The sequence below is a fragment of the Gymnoscopelus braueri genome, assembly GCF_963280865.1.
Source record: "Gymnoscopelus braueri genome assembly, chromosome: 7".
NCBI lineage: Eukaryota > Metazoa > Chordata > Actinopteri > Myctophiformes > Myctophidae > Gymnoscopelus > Gymnoscopelus braueri.
Window position 1 is genome coordinate 17,329,501 of NC_137608.1, and position 23,208 is coordinate 17,352,708.

The following is a 23,208-nucleotide window of genomic DNA, read 5'->3' on the forward strand; positions in this document are numbered from 1 at the left end:
AGAATTCTCGGGAATCACTATCCCAAGTGACACTATCTTGAGACTATTCGTGGGCTGATCTGTCTTCTTTCAAGATAACGTCACTTGTCTCAACGAAATTCTTGGAGGAAATGTATTTGGAAACAATGAAATAAACTCATCCAATTCACTGACTTGACCACTTTCAGGTTTAAGGGGGGAAAATAATTGACCCATTTCTACATTAAATATCTTGTTACGGTGGACAAGTTTTGAAGTTTTAGAACTGCTGCAGGACAACTTATCTCCTGTCTTGTGAGTCTTATCAGGCTTGTTTGGCCTTTTAAAAGGCCTGATAAAGCAACCTTCCAGGACCAGATCTACTTAACAGCAGTGACACTTCCAGATCACTTGTCATCCAGTACCCAGACAAACCACAATGCAGGGTTGTCATCATACCATATAGCAACATAATATCTGCAAGCCAGCCACCCACTCTGTCACCACTGCTGGCTCGTCACTAGATGGCAACCCTAGAAAGGATGGAAGCGCCGGGTTAAGTTTAGGCATGAGTTTAATGAATTAACTTATGCTAAGGTTAGGCACTGTATGACACAGGCTCAGGGTAGAATACAGGGTTAAGCAATTAAAAATGGGATTGGTTTTCAAGATGGTCAAAGGGTCTCTGCCCTCAATACCCTCATACCTGACTAACTACCTCACTAAAGTGAGTGACACCCACATTCACAATACTAGAGGGAGCGACAACAACGATCTGGTACCACCCACCTATAGAACAAACATGGGTACATTCTCTTTCTACTGCACTGCCACCAAAGTGTGGAAAGCCCTGACGCCATCCCTTAAAGAATGTGGATCACCGGCTTCCTTCAAAGGCCTGAAAATCCATCTTTCAGGAGGCCAAAAGGGGAGGTAAACTCTCTTCTGTGTTATCCTTTTAGCTCAAATGTCTGACTGTACCTCATGCTGTTTACATTTCTGTCTAATAAAGTATTCAATTAATCAATCAAAACAGAGTTACGGCACAGGTTTGGAGTGGTTACGTTTAGGTTAAGGATCAGGGGAGGGCGTTCCGGCAGGACGTACAGTACAGTATATGTCCTTTCTACGATGGCCATCTAGTGACAACCCCTGCTGCTCCCAAGCTGGTGTTCAGCTTATCATCACTACCATATGTGCCATAGACATGTAGTCAATGGTGGACAAAGTACTCAAGCCCAGTACTTGGGTCAAAGTATATAGATACTCCTGGTCAAATATGACTCAACTACAACTGGAAGTTCCTCAAATCTATACTTGAGTTAAAAGATTGTCGATACTTGCAGATCTGCTATTTTCACTATAGTATTTGAAATAGGGCTTAAGTGGTTCATTCATAATGTATTTGATCCCTTCCAACTTAGTGGAGTCAAGATTTGTCAAGTAAAGTACAGATACTAAAAGAATGTACTGTACTGTACTCCACTGCCTGCAGTAAAAGCATAGGCTTTGGGGCTGAATCTACAGTACTTCGCGTTTAGTGATCTGTGTGGGCAAACAAACATGGACATTTGGCCATGAATCATGATTAAAGCAATTATGCGATGTGACACATTGGACTTCCGTGGCATCACAGCTTTGACAGGATACAAAGAATACCTGCTCATTTACAGCAGCATTGTATGGAAACTGACAACTGGCTGCTTTGTCACAGTAACATACAGTGCATGCTACAGTAAAAAGCTGCCTTCATTTCCTAAGATCACAGACACAAACAACTGATAGTAAGGAGAGGATGGGACAGGGGGTGACAATAGTGTTTTGACAACAGATGAAAAACTCAGGTCCCAGGGGTGTCGGTGTCGGCTCGGCAACACATTGAGTGGTGCGGGAAAGGCATATTCATCTTTCTTAACCACTTATAACCTGTCCTGGTGTCCCTATTTCGGGCACGTCATTATAGGAGAACATTTCAAAAGAAAATTCAAGACATTAAAAAAGTTTTCAAAATTTCCAAAAATAACCGAACTACAAACTCACAGCACGCAATTTTTTTGATTGTCATACGACAAAAATATAAACTTAACTAGGGCAAGTCATAGCCTAGCCAGCTAGCTGCTTAGCAGAAATGGAGATTCAAAACTATATTTTAAAGATAGTTTAAAATACATTTTCATGAACACTGCACTGTCGGTAACTGGTCGAATACCCTTACAGTCTGAATAGCAGATGACACATTCCTGTTCTGAACTTTTACAGGATCTCTGTAATATTAGTTGATTGTGGAATAGATAGTAGGCTTGAGACTACTACCCAACTGTGTAGAAATAAGGTTTCTTTATCACAGTAAAATACACAGGTCACAATGGTTACAGACCCATAACCTAGACTACAGCCGAAACTTTCACCAAAAGGTGAGTAAACAAAACATCCAATCAAAACCAAATAATATTACCCCCACAAAACATTTACAGAGGAAACAGTGTGGGTGGTATTTTACAGGGGGGGGGGGGGGGGGGTTAATGAGCAGCTGATGCTAATTCATCCATTGAGTGGTAATTGAGCTTCATGACAATCAGTTACTGCCCACTGAGGCTGTAACTGATTGTCTATTAACATTTTGACCACAGAGAGACAGACAGCAACAACAGCAGCACACAAACACCTGCCTGAGAGAGACAGCAACAGCAACAGAAGCACACAAACACACAAGGGTTTCTTTCATTCTAAAAAATATATATATATACAAAAATGGTGTTCTTTGGACACTTTTAGAAAGTTAGTTTAGTTCGTTTTTTCCCCCTTTTCTTTTCCTTTTCCAAACAATAAGAGAATGATTAACCACTTTCAACCTGTCATCCCTATTTTGGGTATGTCATTAGCCCAAAAGTTATAAAAGAAAGAACCTATAGTTCACCTATATTTGCAACTGTATGAATAGGGCTTAAGAAGTGGTTAATAAATATTAAGCATTAGGATAAGCAATCTAAAATTCCCACGATCACATTCAAATTTGAAAAGGACAAATGACAATCTACTGTACAGGTGCACACACACAATAACATCCTCAGTGTTAATCTAACTCCCTTACAGGTCAATTTGTTTACATGTGTATACTCTCGATGTTAAATTAACACTGACGATTTCACAATGTAAACAACTGATAACAGTGGTATAAAATTGACTTTAAAATGTAATTTAAAAGATGGTTTTGAATGGCGAGAGAGAGAGTGGGAGATGGCCTCATTGTCTGGGTTTTCTACAGGCCAAGTACCATTTGACACTTCCCACCTTCTCTCGGAGAGGGGAGGGAACGGCCTACCTTGTAATTTATGGGGCCGCTTATAAAGACCCAGACAGGAGATTTGCAGTAGATACTCCATCTCATCTCTGGCCTGTCCTCCCCTAAAAGACAAACCACACACATGCATGCATTGTCACACACGCACGCACGCACGCACACACACACACACACACACACACACACACACACACACACACACACACACACACACACACACACACACACACACACACACACACACACACACACACACACACACACACACACACACACACACACACACACACACACACACACACACACACACACACACACACACACACACACACACAAATTGCCTCTTCATTTGTGTCCAGATGCCCACACATTTCCTTGTGCACACATGCATGCGCGCACACACACAGGGGGGCCTTCCCCTCCCACAACAACCTTACAGCTAAAGCAGCTGAATGTCCATTCATTTATGTCGGACCCTAAACAACACCAGAAGACCAATTGCTTGGCGACCCTTTAACTTCACCGCACCGCTATGCCCGCCCCACCCCCCCCCCCCCCCTTTTCTTTTGCCCTGTCAACAAAGAATGCTGGTAGAACTAAGACTGCCGGCCGGGTATTCATCCACCGTGTCTGTCTCATGTCCCTCTGCACCCGCAACTGTTGAACTGTAGCATGAAAAAAAGGGGAAAAAACAGGGAAGGGTTTTATTTGTAGATTGTCTTGTGTCAAAACCAAGTGGGTATGTAGGAAGATGGTCATTTTGAATCTCTCAGTGGGGAATGGGGAGAGTAAATTAATATCACTCCTTTCCCATATACCCTTCTTTTATGTTCTTCTGATGTAATATTGTAATTTATATTTTCTTAATCTTTTGGTGTAATATTGTAATGTTTTTGTAATGTTTATACTGTGAACTAGATCTTTATTTAGGTATACGGCCATGAAGATGTCCCTCAGTGGGTTCTTGCCTCTCCTTGTACTAAAAAAAATCCAGATTTTTTTAAAACTGAGCAAAATGCATAAACTGTATTTATTTTTGGTAAACAAAACTCGCCTCCCACGACTGCTAAGGTGCCTCAGAGCAAGGCACTTAACCTCAAACTTCCTTGGTGTTATTCAGCGACCAACAGTAAAATATTGTTTGCACTGAGCAGCTCCCATGTGTGTGTGTATGTTTAATTGTATGACAATAAAGCAAGGTGTTGCAGAAAAAGAACATACCTGCTCAGCAAACCTTCCCGAGATGAATAAAGGTTTAAAAAACGCAGCAAATGTACACCAGAGATGAGATATGATACATCTCTGTGATATCTGCAGCATTGCAGTTCACTTCCTCATAGGGGCATTAGTCAGGGTCCTGGGAGTCCCTGTAAGAGGATTCGAAGACATGCAATCTTCTTAAAGAGCGGAGCAAGATACACAACCAAATCCCTGAAGTTTGTGGTTGAAAGAGAAATGTTGTTTGCCTGACAGTGGCTCACTAGAACAAAAAGCACTGTTGTGACTTGACTAATTACTCAGGCTGCTGTAATACCAGATTAGCACAATCAATTGTGATTCACGGACCAACTGTGGCCTTTTCCTGTTTGCTTTATCACTGTGTGTTCTCTATAGGTGCCTTTGTGCTACTCTGTTCTTTCACTCAGGATTATAAGTCGTTAAAAAGTCATGACAGCCCGGGATCGGCAAGATACTGTACAGTATGTCCTTTTTATGCTCGACTAAAACTGATGCTAAAATGAGAATCTCAGCGGTTTAGCTAAAAAAACATATGACCTCCAGCACTAATATTTGTTTCTGTGTACGGTCTAAAGAGATTGTCAGGCCTCAATCTGTCCCAGCGGCCTTCTGTCTCAAAATAATCTTGATGAGGCGACTAATAAGCCAGGGGGACCTTACACACCACCCCCCAATGGGGGCCCCACTGCAACCCTTCAAAACATCCCAGGTTAACCCTTTGGTTGCCCAATTCCATTTGTTTAAGGATGCAGCCCAAATAATGCTCAAGTAATGAAAGGGATTGACTGGAGCTAAGGGGATTGGAGGGAACTTCCTCTAGTAATATTTTTAAAGTGAATCTAACGTCAAAATATTGCATTCCATTTAGCTTTCAAGATTGTGTCTGTCTGTAAGCTTAGCTAAGACATTATGGGGAATGCACCGAGGGGGCATGTAGACAGACGAGACAGACATTTTTTTCTTCCTGTTTTGGGGCACCACTGTCAGTGGACTCTAGGCCTGTGGCTGTACAGTGGGTGGGTTTCATTACAACATGCCACATAACCATTGAAGACTGCTGCCTGGAATTCCTCAGTCAAATGCACAGATGATTGATTCTGTTCAAACAAACAACAAAAAATGAATATTTGGGATGACTCTAAAATGATTCATAAATTCAATAGTCAATAGCCATATGAACCTTCTCTAAAAGACCCGGGACAACGCTCCACACGACTCTTCTCCCTCCTGGAACAAACTACCTATTGCAGTCAAAACTTCAGACTCACTCCCAATTTTCCCCCGTAATCTTAAGACTCACCTCTTCAGACTCCACCACACCTAACTCGCACTCCACTCTTCCTGTATCACTTCTGCCTCGATTGATGCCAGCGATTGACCAAGATATGGCTACCATGCAGACATGTCTTGGTCACTCGTTCTCATGTTTTTGTTACTTGGGTGTGTTTTCTTGACAACAATGTTAAGAATGTAATTTAGATAGCATGTTATTTAAACAGAGGCTAGGTTCATTGTTTACGTGGTATCCTATAGTTTCAATGTACGGATTGTTATTCCGATAGTATATTGTTGAGACTGATGCCAGGTTCTTTGTTTACCTGTGATCCTACTTTCTTGAGGTACTAGTACTACACTGTCTCTGCATTCTATGCATGTGATTACCTTACTTATTGTATCGTGGATAAGAGGGTCTGCCAAATGCCTAAATTGTAGTCACCAATAATGTGGATTATTTTCATGACAGCAAGTTATCATAAAGATCTACTTTCATTTCTCAAATAGTTGGTTTCTCACTGGAGTAAGATGGTCAAGTTGGTGGCAATATTATTTTGTATAAAATATATATATAGTGTAAATTGAGGCCTCTGCATAATTTAACCTGCATCACTGGTATAAGAGAAAGAGACTCACTTTTCAAGTGTCATGCCTGAAGAGGCTTTATTAAGCGGTAATGTTACACTGAGACAACACAATACCTCAACTCTGTCATGAGGTACAATACAAGCCCTGCAGTGCCCTCCGCTGGACCACAGTGAAACATAGCAGCAGCCACTGAGAGTCCATGTAAAGATTTTTGTAAACACATTAGTAGCTCTCATAAATCCACTTGGCACATTTACACCAGCAACAGGTGGAACGCAACGCAAGTAGGTATTGCTGCCATTTTGGGGTGGGTGGGGGTTCATGAACCACAAAGGTTGAGATCCACTAACCCACTGGTTCTCAACGTCAGGTCCAGGCATCACCAGCGGACCACCCTTACCGGTCTATAACTCTGAGTGTACAAATGGAATGAGTGATGCACAATATTATCGGTAGCATCGATATCAGACGATATTTCATTAAAAATGCAATATCGGTATCAAAATAATTCCGATATCTTTTCACCGATATTGACCGACATTTCACCGATATTGACCGATATTTCAATATATTGAGCTCAATATAAATATAATATATAATAATGTAATATATCAGTATCAGACGATTTGACCCTGCATATTATCGGATATCGGCCAAAATTTTAATATTGTGCATCTCTACATTTTAAGGAGCCCCAGTTTGATATGTATTAGTCCACGGACCCCCATTTGATACCACGTTTTATCTCTGAGAGACTAGAATCTACACATCTACATCGTAGATTCTACACTGTAAAATCCTCAGTGTTCATTTAACTCCGAGAGTGTACAAATAGAACCAAATGGACCGTTGGTTCTATTTCTACACTCTCACAGTTACAGACCTGTATGGGTCCATTTGGACACCTGGTGGTCCCCAGACCCAATGTTGAGAACCCCTGCACTAATCCACGGTTCCTCACGAGTCCAGTGAGGGGACAAGGTGTTGGAGAACCCCTCCCACCAGATACAGACTCCCAGTCACTAGGACAGAGATGTGCGGCGCATCCCTCAGAACTTTAGCCCAGTCTGTGGACTGTACCGGCAACCTGGAGTACTCTGGGATCCCAGGAGCCAGGACTGGGTCTCTTCCCTGGCTGATCCACTGGAGGGCGCTGGGGATGCATGGAAAGACCAGGGTGCGAGTCCTGGAGTTGGCCACTGGATGGCGCTGAGGATGATGATGGTGGTTCAGTTGGTCTATTAGCAGCTCGGGACTCTGAGCTTCTGGCCCACTCAGACTCTGCCAGCTGTTCTGGTTGTCCAGGCAACGGGCTAACACTTGCTCCGCGGGCGTGCTTGAGTCGGACTGAACTGTGGGAGAGCTCACTAATGAGGAAAGGCATGATAAACATGTGAGACATTGCTCTCACTGTCGAGGAACAACAGTTAAAAATTACACTCATATTGCCGTTCCATTTGCATGAGTTGATTCAAGTCAATCCTGGTTTTAATTGTTATAATTGTAATTCAGTGTGCCACTTTCAAAGGACAAAGAATGAAAGTGTCTTGGTGTTTATTTATTGGGTCCAATTATCATTCCAATGTCTTTAACCATTTGAACCCTAGCGGCCCCTATTCTGGTGGGAATATTCGCCAGAAATAGCTAATCTACAAGCTCACAACACGTTGTGTTATGGCGCGGTGAGCTTGCAGATCAGCTATTTCTGGTGCAGAGATTTGGTGTAGAATGAAACAAAAGCAGACCAAGTACAGAGCCAACTAAGTTCTGTTTTACTAAGTATATAGGGTTTAAGTGGTTAAAAGATGATATAACATCGTAAAGAAGAAAAGAAGAAAAATATGTTCTACTATAATAGCAAATCTACAAGCTCATAAGGCATCGTAATGCAATGCATTGTGAGCTGGTAGAATATTTTCACTATTCATCATATGACGATATATGACCTTACCTGTGTTGTTTGTATGCGTTTCAGTTACATTGGGGCAGAAAACTGCATAGTCAAACTGGCAAGGCTGCAACATACAGAAAAACAGCCAGGTTTTGCATTGTGATGATATTTTGTAAAACAAATGATAAAAACATACAAAACCTTTTATACATTTCTCCTTCAGCAGAAGGTAGAGAAGATGGAATGTGTGTGTGTGTGTGTGTGTGTGTGTGTGTGTGTGTGTGTGTGTGTGTGTGTGTGTGTGTGTGTGTGTGTGTGTGTGTGTGTGTGCGTGCGTGCGTGCGTGCGTGCGTGCGTGCGTGCGTGCGTGCGTGCGTGCGTGCGTGCGTGCGTGCGTGCGTGCGTGCGTGCGTGCGTGCGTGCGCGTGTGTGAATTAATTGGTTGATTGATGTATGCTGAACTTGAACTCTCACCACTAGAAGTTTGAGCAAGGCAGCGGAATCCCTGTCTCCTGTTGTGTTGAACAGCAAAACTCTAATTCCACGACTCCTGTTTGAGACAGGGTGAATGAGTGCGGGAGAGAGAGAAAGACATGGCGAATGAGTGAGCAAGAAAAATGTACACTGGATTATGTTCCACAATGGATGTGCAGTTTGTTAAATGTTTTGGAGCAAATGCAATGCATTTAAGTTATTTTATTTTCACCCATATCATACTGGTAATTGAATATCAGGAAGTAAGCAAAGTCATAGACAAAGTTATGTATGCATCGACTCGTTACAAAACTCATTTAATGTTACAGCTTCATTATTGTGTGTGTCTGTGTGCCCGCTAATGAATTACGGATTATCTGATGATACCCAGACTCTAATTTGCCCAAGCTCAACAGCAAAACAGAAAGCTCTCCCCCTCCCCAACAAGCTCTGGCGTCGATTCAACATGCTTGTTTGGGTAATCGGGCCATGCTAAAGGCTGATTACGCAACCAGCAACTGCGCGGGAAACAAATATATTTTACAATAAGAATTACACACTTCCTCCTCTTAAGATTGAAAAGGGTGTGTGTGTCTCACCTAGACACGTCTCCCCGCTGCGTCTCCTGTGTGAACCACCGGGCACAGGCTAGGATGCTGTCTGTGGTGTGAGCCCCGTCTATGTAGTAGGACACGGGGCCGTGACTCACCGTCTGACTCCGGCCGAGCCACTCTGTCTCCTGCAGGCCTACAGGGGGTTAGGAAGGGAGAGAGGAGTTAATAATACAGGACCCAACATGCCAGGTTAGCGGGAATGTAGGCAGGTTAGGGTGAGCAGAGGAAAGAAAGGATGAAATTAGAAGAGGAAGAGTAAGGAGGATAAGAAAAAGGTGAGGGTGGAATGACCCTTTAATCAGGTACTTTTATCTACAGTAGTTTTACCAGGGAGGGAGAGAACAGAGACAGGAGAGAGAAGGGAGAGTGGAATGACCCTTTAATCAGGTACTTTTATCTACAGTAGTTTTACCAGCTGTGTTCCCCCCCGCCTTAGGACACAGTTATTTACGGCTGCTATTTTCCATGGCAAACGGTAAACTCTGAATGGAGACATATGCACGGTTATAAAGCTCCTATTCACCTTTCTGCATCGTCATGCTGGGCTGGAACGCAGTTGCCTGGGAGCCCTGTCTCTGCCCCGCTGTTGGAGTTGAGTGGAATCCGTCTGCAAGGAACAGAACCGGTGAGCCTGAGGATCTGAATTATTAATACCGGTATTTACAATGCATTTTCTAATAACGCTTAACACACAAACGTATCAAAATGCATCGACTATGAGGAGATCAAATGTGAAAATTTCACAAGCAACCTAAAAGGGCAATCAAGGAGCGCATAGGGAAAATCAAGTTACCATCAAGACGTTTTCAGCAATACCATTCAAACTTATGCTTTAAACATTACACTAAATAAAAGGTGCCCCTGAAAGTCATGCTCTGTATAATACAGCAGGATGTCCAGCAGCCGCGATAACACTTGAATTGTGTAAGACCTCTATACTATGTAAGTCAGCTAATTATATAATTTGTGTTGATATAGTTGCTGTATTGGCACTTTTCCAAGCTGTGATTCAAGGTCACACTCCACCTGTTCGCTCCGCCTTCTGGCGCTGTAACCAGCTGTGACTGAGCTGCAGGGCTAGTGAAGCGTTCCCGTGTTGGTGCTGTCCAGCTAAGCCCAGACAGAGAGGCGGGCCTTTAGATTCATATTCCTCCAGCTCTGGACACACCCGCAGAGGACACTACAAAATACATACAAAGTAAACAAACACGTTTGTTTACGAATTAAGACATTAGTTTTAGCAGCTCATAAACTGGAACTGCAGGATCTTACATCTGCTGAAATTAGGTGTGTGAATGTGTTGTCTAGCGTTTATGATTATCTTACACATAATTTTCAGGTGGTTTTGCTTGTCTTGAGTTAGACTGTGCATATTCTCCACAGCTGTAGTTTGCTGTATAGTTATTGTTTAGTGGCTGTCCTGGTCGTGTGTGTTGAAGCAAGCCTCAGATTTCTGTATATTTATGGCCAAAGGTTATGAACTCTAATGTATGTTATTCATTCTTACCGTTGCATTCTAAATTTCAATTAAATGTAATGATAGTCATAACCATAGCTCATGATGCAAATGAGAACATTTAATGAACTGGAATTCTTTCAGTTCACATTCTACAGTACAGACAGGCTTGCTGGAGTTCAATAGCCTTGCTGAAATCATGAGAGAAGATATCTCACCCCGATCTCTTCAGCCCTGTCCTGCAGAACACCCAGAGGGCTTGATGGCTGCCTGACAGTGAAGGCTGGGACACCAGGCTAGAGAGACAGAAACAAATCAGATGGATGTGTTAAGTGTTGAGCATTGCTGAAAACACGCTCAGTGAAAAGTGGGAAATGCTATATTTTTATCATATACTTTAGAAAAGTGGGAAAAACATATTATATGTTTTTATCACATACTTTGAATATGCCAGCCTTCTGCCAAGCGATCTTCTCCACGGTTTCTCCAAGCAAACTGGCATGGTCGATACCTAGAGACGAGATGCCACACACCCAGGGCTTCCTGTGAACCAAAAACAGTGGGTGACCAATCTTCAGAAGATCGCGGATACCAACCTCCAAATACATTTTCAATGCCTGCAAGTCCTACCTGACAATGTTTGTGCAGTCATACTGCCCTCCAATCCCCACTTCAATGACCGCTAAATCCACCTGTCACACAGAGACATGTCAGTGAGGGTGGTTTGGCCCTCGGGTGGAGGGCTCCGTCGCTGTAGTGATACGATATGTTGGTACATGGCTGTGGGAGCTATGTGTGGTATGCTGTGTAGGGGCAGTGGATCTCAAACATTTTCATTTTAAGGACCCCCAAATATTATGTATTTGGCCGCAAAGCCCCATTTGAAAGGATTTTGTGCCAGAGACCCCCATAAGAGAAGATTTGTCAATATATTCATCATTGTGAGCTTGTTGGTAGACTATTTTCAAATAGCCAAAGAAATAAAATAGCGCTTAAGTTTAAACTGTCCCTCATTTTGTTGGGGAACCCCCCTAAAGGACCCCTAGTTGTGCAATTTGAGAACCAGGGTGTGTGTGTGTGTGTGTGTGTGTGTGTGTGTGTGTGTGTGTGTGTGTGTGTGTGTGTGTGTGTGTGTGTGTGTGTGTGTGTGTGTGTGTGTGTGTGTGTGTGTGTGTGTGTGTGTCCAACTGAAACCTCACCCTTTCCAGGAGAAAAACGTGGAAGGCCATCAATGTGAGGAACTGGAAATAGAACGGCATACTTCCTCCATGGTCATCCTATAGAATGATAGCAACATTGGTTAACCACCTTCAACATGCAGTCCATTTTTGGGGGCATTATGAGCAAAATATTTTCATAATTCTTCCCAAATAGTGAAAATAGATTATGTAAAAGCTCACAGCGCATCATGATCGAGTTTGAAATGGGGCTTAAGTGGTTAAAGTAGCATATTCTTCCATGTTACTCTAAGTTGGTCAAAAACAAATCTAATTGAAAAGCACAAATGTTTTTCCATATGGAATCTGAAAAATGTTATGCCCTAGCATGGAAACCAGACAAAAATTATAAGAAACCAAAACCAAATAGCTCTGTGTAGGCTAGTTATGCTCAATATCTAAAAAATACACTAAATGCAGATGGAACCTGGTAAATGAGATTAGCTGCAGGGGGGTTAGGAAAATACAGATAAGTATTGCATAACACAACAGATAACACCTTGATGACATAAAATCGACAGTAGATAAAAGATAATATCTGTTGATCCACTCACATCAATATTATTGATGTGAGTGGATCAAATCTACGAGCACAACTCTAATGTGAACTCTGGCTATGATGCTGTACAGTATAGCTTGCCATTTTGTATGGCTTGCACTGTCCTATTGACTCATACAGTATGTGATGTCTTGCATCCTGTCTAACTGTACATTCTTGTGTGTAAAAGTTTTCAACATGTCCCTAGATCAATACAGATTCCTATACATTCACAGCACTGGGTCAATGAAGTAAATCCTGATTTTGATATCTGGTGTCTATAAAACCTACCTTTGTCACAGCTAACTGCTCATAGACGTCCCAGAAGTATTTGGTGAAAAGGTCTTTGCTGATCGGCTGTCCATTTATGCGTATTCTCTCTCTGACATGAACCAGGTGTGGAGAGCTGTGGGGTAACCAGATCTGGGTTAAACATTGTTTACATATGTTTATAAGTGTTAATACACACTAGTCCATACCCGTGGGGGGATATGCCCACATGATCTGGCAACCCGGGAGGCAGTTCGTCAGCTCGCGGGGCCATCCCACAGCTGGGCAGCCCCGTAACCATGGCGACATTCTTTTACAGAAAAACGCTAATAAACAGCTGAGATTTGGTGAAATCGAAAAACGGGCTTTGCTGTTCCGTGCACATGGTAATGGTGAAGGGTTGTGTGCAAATTCAGATCAATTGCTCCAGCCACTGAGGAGAACCGGGCAGAACTAATTTTGGTCTCACCGGAGGTTTCTCAAATTATAGGAGGATGGGGTTCCAGATGGGTGCAATCCAATGCACATCAGCAAGTTAAAACAATGACAGGACGATTATCAGTTAATTTAGCACACTTTCCAGAATTGCCTGGATGCTGGAAACTCAAGCCATCTGGTATTCCAAACAAATGCTTAAGAGATATTTCCAAGAATAATTTGAGCCAGATGTAAAGAAGATACAAAATACAAATACAAACACGTATTACAGTACATAAAATGTCAGCACATACTCTCTCTGTCTACTCAAGAGTACAGTTCTATTCCAAAGAATAGACCAGTGGGCCTACACCACTTAGTTCATTTCCAGCACCAACCTACATAGACAACCTAAACCTGTGAAACATTCAAACCATTTCATTTTTTAAATGAGCATGGTGAATAATTTGATGCAGGTGAACACAACAATGTTGCACAAGGCCGTTTCATACACTAAACAATGGTTGTTTCATACACTAAACAATGTGTCACAACATGTCAGCTGAAGCGTGCCAGTTTACCATCCTCTAAGTAGAGGCTCAGGTCTAATGCAGGAAGTGGTACAAAGTGGTCCGACATGCAATCAGGCATTTTATAAAGCGGTTTTGTTTCACTGAAGGATAAAGTTAATAGATGTCTGTGGAAATGGTGGAAGATTTGTGCACCATCACAATGCAAACTCACACACGCTTTCTCCATTCAAGAATTATTGGCTGAGAAACACATTTCTGTAATAATACACCCTCTATATTCACATGACCTTGGCGAATGCAATTTGTTCTGTTCCCAAAAATCTAAATTAAGCTGATAAGAAGGGTCACGTGCCATCCATACATATTATGAACACTGAACTCAATCACCTTACAATGGAAGCTTCCAAAAATGTCAAGAACTGCATGTCATCAGAGGGAGATTATTTGATATCTGTTGTATGTATAACATTCTCTGAAGTAAAGGCCAAGTTGTAGAACTGCTCGATAAACACTGGAATATTGTTATTAATATACATATATTGCAACAACAAAAAAATCACCACTACATATTGTATAAAATTGTGCTGCAGATTAAACTTTTTCATAGATTTCATAGAAAGCTTCATAGACCTGTTTGACAGCAAACAAGTTTGTTTTTTCCCCCTACACCAAACCTCTTTGCTGATCTACAAGCTCACAACGCCTCGCGCTGCGAGGCGTTGTGAGGTTGTACATCTGCTATTTTTGGCTAAAGTTCTCCTCGGGATAGGGATGCTAGGGTTCAAGTGGTTAATGTAAAGAAATATATCCTATCACACAAACATTTGCCGGCCCCCCTGTAGTCACTCTGAGGACCCCCTGTTGAAGACCCCTGGTTTAAGCAAATGCCTGCACAAAGGGGACATCGGGTTGGTGTAATATTACTAGCCTCTCAGAGCAACACAGATAAACTCTTGCCATTAGATTATCTTTAGAATAGTCCACGTGGCTCCACAAACAACAACACAGGTTAACCATTTACATGATAAGACAGCCACGGCCCAGTGAGGCAAAGTTCAACATCAGGCTACAGGTTGAAGCCTTTTGCTTTCAAATGTCACAACCCCTGTTTTTATGAATCTGCATTATGATAGGACAGTTTATGGATGTAGTAAGAAACACGCACATCCGATACCAAACCGAAACGAACTAGAACAAAAGAAAACTGCTTGCCATTGGGCTCCAGTTTAAAAAATATTGAATGCACCCATTGAGTGCCCCGGTGACGTTTCGAGCTATATGCCCTTCAGACACATGGATGTCTATACAACATGGTTGTATAATAAGTTTTGGAAGAAATATCATACTGAAACAGTGAATTAACAAATTTCCATTGGGAATATACTGTATATACTGTAATACCTGTAAAATCCAGTTCGAAGCCCATGATTCCTGAGGATTCTCTCTGTGAACGCACAGGTTGATCCCTGGAATATAAATAAAGCATGCTTTATCTTATACTTAAATTAGATTGATATATGGTATATATGTAAACATTTATTTAAACCTTGGCTATACCAAAATAAACCAACTATTATGCAATTTTACCAGTAATTTAGATCATTTAAAAAGGAAGGATCATTTCAACAATGCTGGGTTGTATGAAAGACACACTTTTCTAAATGTAGGCCTACTGGCTGATGTGATCATAATCAGTTGGAGTCACTCATACCTTTCCTTTGGTTCCTGTCACATGGATTATGTTCAGCTTGTCCAGCTCCTGCACCTAAAGTGATGAAGTTATCAATATAAAAAAAAGTTAGTTTTGAAAGAAACACTTATGTTAATAATAACATAATAATAACACTGCAGGTGTCTTCAACAGGGGGTCCGGGACCCCTAGGGGGTCCTCAGAGTTACTTCAGGGGGTGCGCTAAATCTTTGTGTGATGGGGAACAATAGGAGAAAATAGCAGATCTACAAGCTCACAACACCTCGCGCTGCAAGGCACTGTGAGCTTGTAGATCGCCTATTTTCAGGGAGTTGGTGTAGAGGGAAAAAAACGAGGGAAAGTACAGAGCCAACGGTCAAGTTGACTAAATATTGAGGATTTAAAAGGTTAACCGTCTTAAAATACACGTTAACATGAATCCAACATTAATATAAAACATAATGTCTGTCAAACAAGTCTATTAAGCTATGAAATCTATGGAAAAGTTTAATCTGCAACACAAGTTTATACAATATGTACAATATGTCTCTCTCAGCTAAGGGGGCATGAAAACATTGAAGACCCCTGGCTGAATTACAGACATCATTACTGGACCAGGAGTGAAAGTTAAATTCAGGTCAAGGGGGTGGGGGGACGTAGCTAAGAGAGAGAGATCTTGTAACCAACTTCACGTGCTGTCAACGCGTGGTGCATGTTTCACATAATTATGTACATACTCACTGCGAGGCCGGTTCGAGAGAGAAATGTGTACATATCCAGGAGCTGGCATTCTGGGTTGTCTTGTTTTTTACGCAAACGTTCCAAAACATTACTCTGCAAGGAGTTAAGGACACGAATAGCTCCCTACAGACAGACAGAAACAGAAACAGACACACACACACACACACACACACACACACACACACACACACACACACACACACACACACACACACACACACACACACACACACACACACACACACAAATAATAAGCATGTGAACATGTTTCCCTCACATCTTGACCACAAATGTAACACTGTAAGATACAGCCTATTATAGCCTTGGAATGCTTGGATCAAGACTATCATAGAATAGATGTATTTGATCAATTTTGACATAAGCATATCTACAATCGTCTTGGTCTTTACCCCCCAACTGTCACTGGACATCCGCCCGTAAAGTCCGTATTTCTCCGAACATGTACAAATGGAAAATATAAGGTGCGAACCCGGTAGCCCCGGATGTTAACTCGGCATTCGGAATCTTTGTGCACTATATTAGTCAGTATTTTTCAATGGATATGTGTTTTAATCCCGTCTGTGCCTGAACGCCATTTTTTCCTCCTCGTTTACATACGGTTTACATTGAGTGTAATACCGGCTGTCACCTAATGCGCCCCGCCACTACCACCCATTGAGGAATACAGGGAATTTCCGACAGAATCCGGCAAACAAAATCATTAAAACACATATCTATTAAAAAATACGGACTAATACAGTGCACTCGGGTTCCTAATATCGAGTTAACATCCGTGGCTACAGGGTCAGCACTAAATATGTTTTTTCCACGTGGATGTCCAATGACTTATATGGGGATAGAGAGACCAAGACTATCATAGATACAAAAGTAAAAGTCAGACTCGATCAAATACATCTATGATGGTCTTGATCCAAGGCTAGGCCTATCAGCACGTTGAATGTGTCATAGTAGCCGGTGAGAAGAAAGTAGAATACGCACGTGAAAACCTCTGATCTTCGAGATGACAGGTAAACCTAGTGCGGGAGGCATGTCTGATCACAGCTGCTTGTAGCTCTCCGTTACATTGTAGTAGCAGCGCGTTACATTTGAATTTCATGCACGGACTGGCTGACCACAGTGAAAAGAAAAGAAATGCTCAGAAGTATCACTGGTTGTAGAACCGTTACTAAACGAGCACGAGCGGAGAGATCGATTAACAAACGAGATCAGCTCGGACGGTCTCACGACATCCGCACACACAGAACTCAGCAGTTGACTATAGACTAGGATCAAGTTGCTTTGCAAGTTGCTGATCCGGTCTGGGTCTATACCGGATACGGAAACCTTTCTTGAATGTATGTGTGCGTGCAAATAACCGGATACAGTAGGCGGGCTCTACACCGGATCACACAGGTTGATTCGCAATAGAAACCAGGCTTCCCACGGGTGAAGCGAGGTTAGCAGTTGACGTAACGTTGTAGTGAGATTGCATGAATGGAGTGCACTGTGTGTCTGGTGCCACAGAGAGCGCTGGTACCGGCCTGGAGGAGGCAATTAATAATGTTACAATTTGTATTTCCATGTTTAATATTCCAACATGTAAACGTGATTTGGAACGTAGTGTGTCCATAGAGGTATAATATAACGAGTGTGTCGCTTGCGAAAAAGAAAAGCTGTTCTTTTTGTCAAGAGAGTGAGACACTTGTACTAAGGAGCCCATAAAGGGACATAGCATAGTCCAAACAAACACTGTTTATGTATTGCTTTTACAAAATAAAAACACAGAAAAATTACAAAATATCAGGACAAAATGTAGTTAAACTAGAAAAGTAAATAACTTAAAAATATACGAAATAAATCAAATGAAAATAATTAAATGAAAATAAATAAAATAAGCTCCAGGTGAGTTTAGGCAATAGCATATATAACAGAATCTTCTGGTTTTGATAGCTTTGGGTTTTACCCTGGTAAACAGCAACAAAAGCAACAAATGATGTAGCGCAATAGTCAGAGCATGACAGCGTTTTAAAATAAAGCTACAGTAGGCTCCTCTCAAATCAAAATAGTCAACTACTTGCCTCATAATCCATTTGTGTGCTGTAAATTATGTTCAAGGTAGGCTGGCTGGCTGACAAAAAGTTTGGACTTTATTCTTATCTCTCAGAGATGGCCCCTCTCTGTCTAATGATTGGTTTAGCTTTATTGACACAAGAAAATTATAGATTTTTTCAAGAAAACAAAGTCTGCACATTTAAGAGCATTTCATCATTTCTGTGCATTAATAATAGCTGGAATGCGATATTAAATTGTGAAGGTTTAATTAAATATAAGTAGACCTAAATTTAATGTGATTTAGCTCATTTAAAGACCTGGTTTAAGAGCTGGATTTCATTTCACCTTATCAAAACGTGCCCCTAAATTAACTTAATAATGATTAGACAAGACAACCTAACTATTATTGAACAACCAACAACTTTAGACTATCAACATATAATATAAATATTATATTAATGTACATTTTTAAGGCATTTGATGCCCTTATCCAGAGTGGATGAGCTGGGAAGACATATTGATTGATTGATTGACATTTTTATTAGGCAAAAGAATGTAAAACAACACAGTTACATTTATAATACTTTTGACTAAAAGGTCCGACCAAAAAAGTCCTTGCGGACTTGTTTCCGTTGGGGTCCTTGAATTAATTTCATAGACATAAATAGTAGCAACCAAACAGTTCAAAAATCAACATAAAAATACAGAGGAGAAAAAATACCATATGGGTAGGGTACTGAGTGCATCAAATCACTTGCCTGTCATGGCACAGATGACCACACAATAACACCATGCCTGCAATCCAGTCACATCAACATGTGGGCATTGGGCAGCAGGTTCATTTCTGAAAGCCGTTTCTGAAAGCTTCTCTTCTTCCCTGAAAAGTTCTGCCCCCTGCAGGATGTGTCTATTTCCATCGACAACATTTTATTTTTTAGCAAAACGAAACAATAAAAGCCTGGAGATCGAGGCTATCGACAACACATTGATGGCTCCTGTTTCAAGTTTCAACTGCCGACAACCTGCGAGTATTCCTGGAAAAAACAGCTGTCCTTCCAAGGCGCACATCGCGGCCATCACTCAATCCTGCACAATATTAAAAAAATTGTTCAGCAAACATCTGGCTCCTGGTGGCACTATAACATGCCACCAGGAGTTTGGGAGTTTCCGGCCACGCCTTCGGCCTGGCGGAGACAATAAAGGATTCATTCAGAACAGATGTACACTGGAGATGTAAGGCATTTACTCCTGTAGCATCTTCCTTACTGCCTCTTGCTTCATAGTCTGGAACCTGCCTATTAATTTCTCTCTACTGACTCCTCTGGAAAACAGTCAGACAATACGTATTTTCTGTGGTCCCTATTTTTTAACCACTTTCAACCGGACATCTCTATTTTGGTCCTGTCTTTGTAAAAAATTGCAAAAATGTAAAAGAATTGCAGACCTACAAACTCAAGCTTGTAGATCGGTTATTTTTGGTATTCGTCGTACAACAAAGTACTGTATATAGGGCTTATGAGGATAATAATGCTTACAAATGGTAAGAAATTAATGATGCATATAATTATAAGCACATATCCTCAGGCCTTGAGACTATTCTTGATAATTTAGGCCTACTATGCTCCCACAGTATATGGGTAGATTTTAGTTCTAAGATTTTTACACTGACACACTACATTCTGTGTTGCAAATATCTTGAATTTGTTTAAAAATCACTCAAACTAATATTATGAATGGCTTCAAATGAAACGGTAATGTTTGCTCTTACCTCTTACCTACTCCTGAAAATGTACAATAGAGAGCAATGAAATGGTGTTGAATGTTTAGCTACTGTATGTGAATCAGTCACAAATAGACGCCACAGTACAGACAAACATTGTTGCCCCTAAAGGCTGAAATAATTACTACTACAAACATGGAGCAACAAAATGATGTACCTGTAGGCCTATGTCTTTATAGCTGAAAAGATAGCGATAGAAATGAATAAAATGACATCAGTGGGAGTTACGGTCATGCATATAGGTTTATGTGTGTGAGTCTATGACCCAATATGCAACGCGTAAAAACAATAAATATATCCTCAAAGCAAGGTGTCCAATATGAAACAATAAAGAGATGAGATCATGTTGGCGTGTAAGTGTTTTTGGTACCTCCCTGACATTTTTAATGATTGACAGCTTGGTCAACACCCTGTAATCCGTCAGATCGCAATAATTGTCAACAGCTAAATTATATGTAATACAAATACCAGGTAGGGTTTTTTTATGGCGCCGTAAGAATGCTTTTGATAGAGTGAGAATAGATGAGGGGTTGAAGACACATTTACTGTGTGAAACATTGCAAACATGCCCACAGGCATTTTCCTCACGTAAAAAGCAGGTGACAACAATTAAGTTAAGCCCATTTTCCCCTTCTGACTTGGATATTTTTATGAATGGTAAAAAAAAAAACATAAAATTACATGCATTAAAATATTGCAAAATATACAAACTACACACACTTATGTAAGAATAATATGTATGCAGTATGAATATCTTCTTACACATATACAATATGAAACATGTACTGTATACGTAAACCAAGTATTATGCCTATATCTCATAGCTATGTTGATGAATTGAATATAGGACCTCAATAGACACAAGTCCACTGGACTTTTGTGTGTGATCCTTTTAGACTAAGTGTATGACTGTACTCGTGCTGTTTGCGTTTCTGTTAAATTAAATATTCAATCAATCAATCAATAATAGCAATCCTAAGTTGAACTGCCCCAATTGACCCCCTTCATTATGATACTATACGATACATTATGATACGATACAATAATATGTATAATTCACTGACCCCATGCGGTAACTCAAATGTTGCACACATATAGCTGCCTCCATAGTAGTAATGAAAAATCTAACATATAAACAAAGGAACACATGCTGTATCAAATCACAACCACATATTGTGCATTAAACATATTACATATTACACAACCAGTGATGACAAAAACACCATGAAGCTATTGCCCAACCCCTGCAGCCTCAAGCAACATTATTTAATTACTTTTAATTGAGGTACAAATAATAATAATTCTGTTTACATGTCAGGTGTCATTTTTGACCCTATACCCTTTCATTCCTCCCCCATGTCAAAACAGCCTTCTTCCACCTTAGGAACATTGCCCGTCTACGGCCCTCCCTGATACCCTCTGCTGCCGAAACACTCATCCACGCCTTCATTTCATTCCGGTTAGACTACTGCAACAGCATCCTCCATGGCATCACCTCCAAAGTCCTCAATAAACTCCAATATGTTCAAAACTCAGCTGCCCCCCTGCTCACTCTCACCCGCTCCAGAGACAATATCGCGCCAGTACTTCATGACCTCCACTGGCTGCCCATCAAACAAAGAGTCCACTTTAAAATGCTGCTCACCACCTACAAGGCACTGCACAACCTCGCTCCCCCCTGTCTCTCTGCCCTCCTCGAAGCCACATGTCCCGTCCCGCTCCCTCAGGTCCAGTGACGCCGGCCTCCTGGAGGTCCCAAAGACCAGGCTGCGTACCTGGGGCGACAGGGGCCTTCTCTGTGGCTGCCCCCTCCCTCTGGAATGCACTCCCCAAACACATCGGAGACGCCCCCTCCCTACCTACCTTCAAAACTGCCCTGAAAACCCACCTGTTTAGAATAGTCTTTCCGAGTTGACTTTGATTTCAACTCGTTGTTTTTACTGTTATATTGCTTTTAATTCTTATCTTTTGCTTTTCTGAGTTTTCCTTGTTGTTGTTTTTGTCCTCTCCCCTGGCCCCCACACACATGTAAAGCGTCTTTGAGTACTTAGAACATTGCTTTATAAATCACAGATATTATTTTATTATTATTATTATTACATTTGTGTGCTCTATATCGTCTGTTATACTGACTTGATACTGTAGATTAACCATTGCCTTCTTTATGAGGGCTTTCCTCTTAGAGAAGAGAAGTGCTACCTATGAGAAGTTAGACGACTGAGGACAATAAATGTGTTGCACATAAACGACGGTGTCTTATTAACTTTCAAATGTGCAATCTCTGTAACTACTTAAACCAAATATGCAGTAATTGCATATCAAAAAATGCCACATCAACGGATGCTAGTGGTTCGCTTAAGTTTTATAGGACCTCATTTTCACCAGAGAGGCTTTCTCTCGTAGTTGTATTATTTATTGGGACCCCTGAATGGTAAATAGGAATCACATTGAGGGCTTGCTATTGCTATTTAGAGGGCTTATAGAAATGCTTAGAGGCTAGACCGGGAAACCAAATGCATACCATCTGCTGCAATGCATGCACTTTGATTACTATGTTTGCCTTAAGTGCCATAAAATCTGGCGTCCGGATGGCGCAGGGGTAAAGTACCTGCCCACCACAATAGAGACTTGGGTTCGATTCCTGCATGGCTTGACCCCTCCCCAATGACCAATAGACAGTAGGGGTTGGCAGTTAAAATGACAATAAAACATGAGGGGGAATTAGCCTAATGACTATATTGTGGAGAAAAGTTAGTCATAATATCTCACTCAATGCAACAATGAATTGCTGCATTACAATATTTATCACCCGCTTTATTAGAGTTGCATAAGTAACAAATCAGACAGAAATCTTATCCCAAGTTCACTGTTTGTTCAGGTTAAGGGTTTTCTATGGTGCTTTTCATTAGTTACCGTAACTAATGTCAAATATAGAAGATAGCTCTGTAGTGTTATGTAACTAGCATTTTGTAGTTGTATTTTATAAACCTTACTCACACAGAAACAGGGATAATGGCACCGGCCTGGGGCAAGGTCGAAAAACCTGTCTATTGTGTTCCCTCATAAGGGTCAGACTGACTGACCTTGAGATGTGTAAATCTCTTTGAGCCTGTCTTTATTTGGAGGTTTTAAAGATCTCCAGCATGTGCTTTAAGGTGGAAAGAAGTCTTTCAC

The 23,208-nt window shown here is 41.2% G+C and overlaps 1 protein-coding gene across 2 annotated transcripts; it reads right to left on the reverse strand.

Annotated features, from left to right (window-relative positions):
• Nucleotides 1-6,409: 6,409 nt before the first annotated feature.
• LOC308088642 (folylpolyglutamate synthase, mitochondrial-like) lies at nucleotides 6,410-17,451 on the reverse strand. 2 transcript variants are annotated; one of them, XM_080433184.1, is made up of 15 exons: nucleotides 17,202-17,451; nucleotides 16,203-16,325; nucleotides 15,483-15,536; nucleotides 15,173-15,237; nucleotides 12,843-12,957; nucleotides 11,996-12,073; nucleotides 11,427-11,488; nucleotides 11,237-11,339; nucleotides 11,015-11,092; nucleotides 10,367-10,520; nucleotides 9,864-9,947; nucleotides 9,326-9,473; nucleotides 8,727-8,802; nucleotides 8,313-8,376; nucleotides 6,410-7,713 (listed from the first exon to the last, which is right to left on the reverse strand). In XM_080433184.1, the coding sequence occupies exons 1-15, from the start codon at nucleotides 17,250-17,252 to the stop codon at nucleotides 7,319-7,321; spliced, it is 1,650 nt and encodes a 549-aa protein (XP_080289310.1). In that variant the 5' UTR covers nucleotides 17,253-17,451; the 3' UTR covers nucleotides 6,410-7,318. The 2 variants fall into 2 exon arrangements, with proteins under 2 accessions (XP_080289310.1, XP_080289309.1); XM_080433183.1 differs by having other exon boundaries at nucleotides 6,410-7,728.
• Nucleotides 17,452-23,208: the final 5,757 nt, after the last annotated feature.

Bases quoted from the DNA above. Each gene is read 5' to 3' on its own strand.
- LOC308088642 (XM_080433183.1), bottom strand. From the start codon at position 17,252: ATGCCTCCCGCACTAGGTTTACCTGTCATCTCGAAGATCAGAGGTTTT. The intron at 16,326-17,201 runs GTGCGTATTCTA...GTCTGTCTGTAG, and splicing joins CGAAGATCAGAGGTTTTCAC to GGAGCTATTCGTGTCCTTAA. The intron at 12,074-12,842 runs GTAGGTTTTATA...ATCATTCTATAG, and splicing joins AGCAGTTAGCTGTGACAAAG to GATGACCATGGAGGAAGTAT.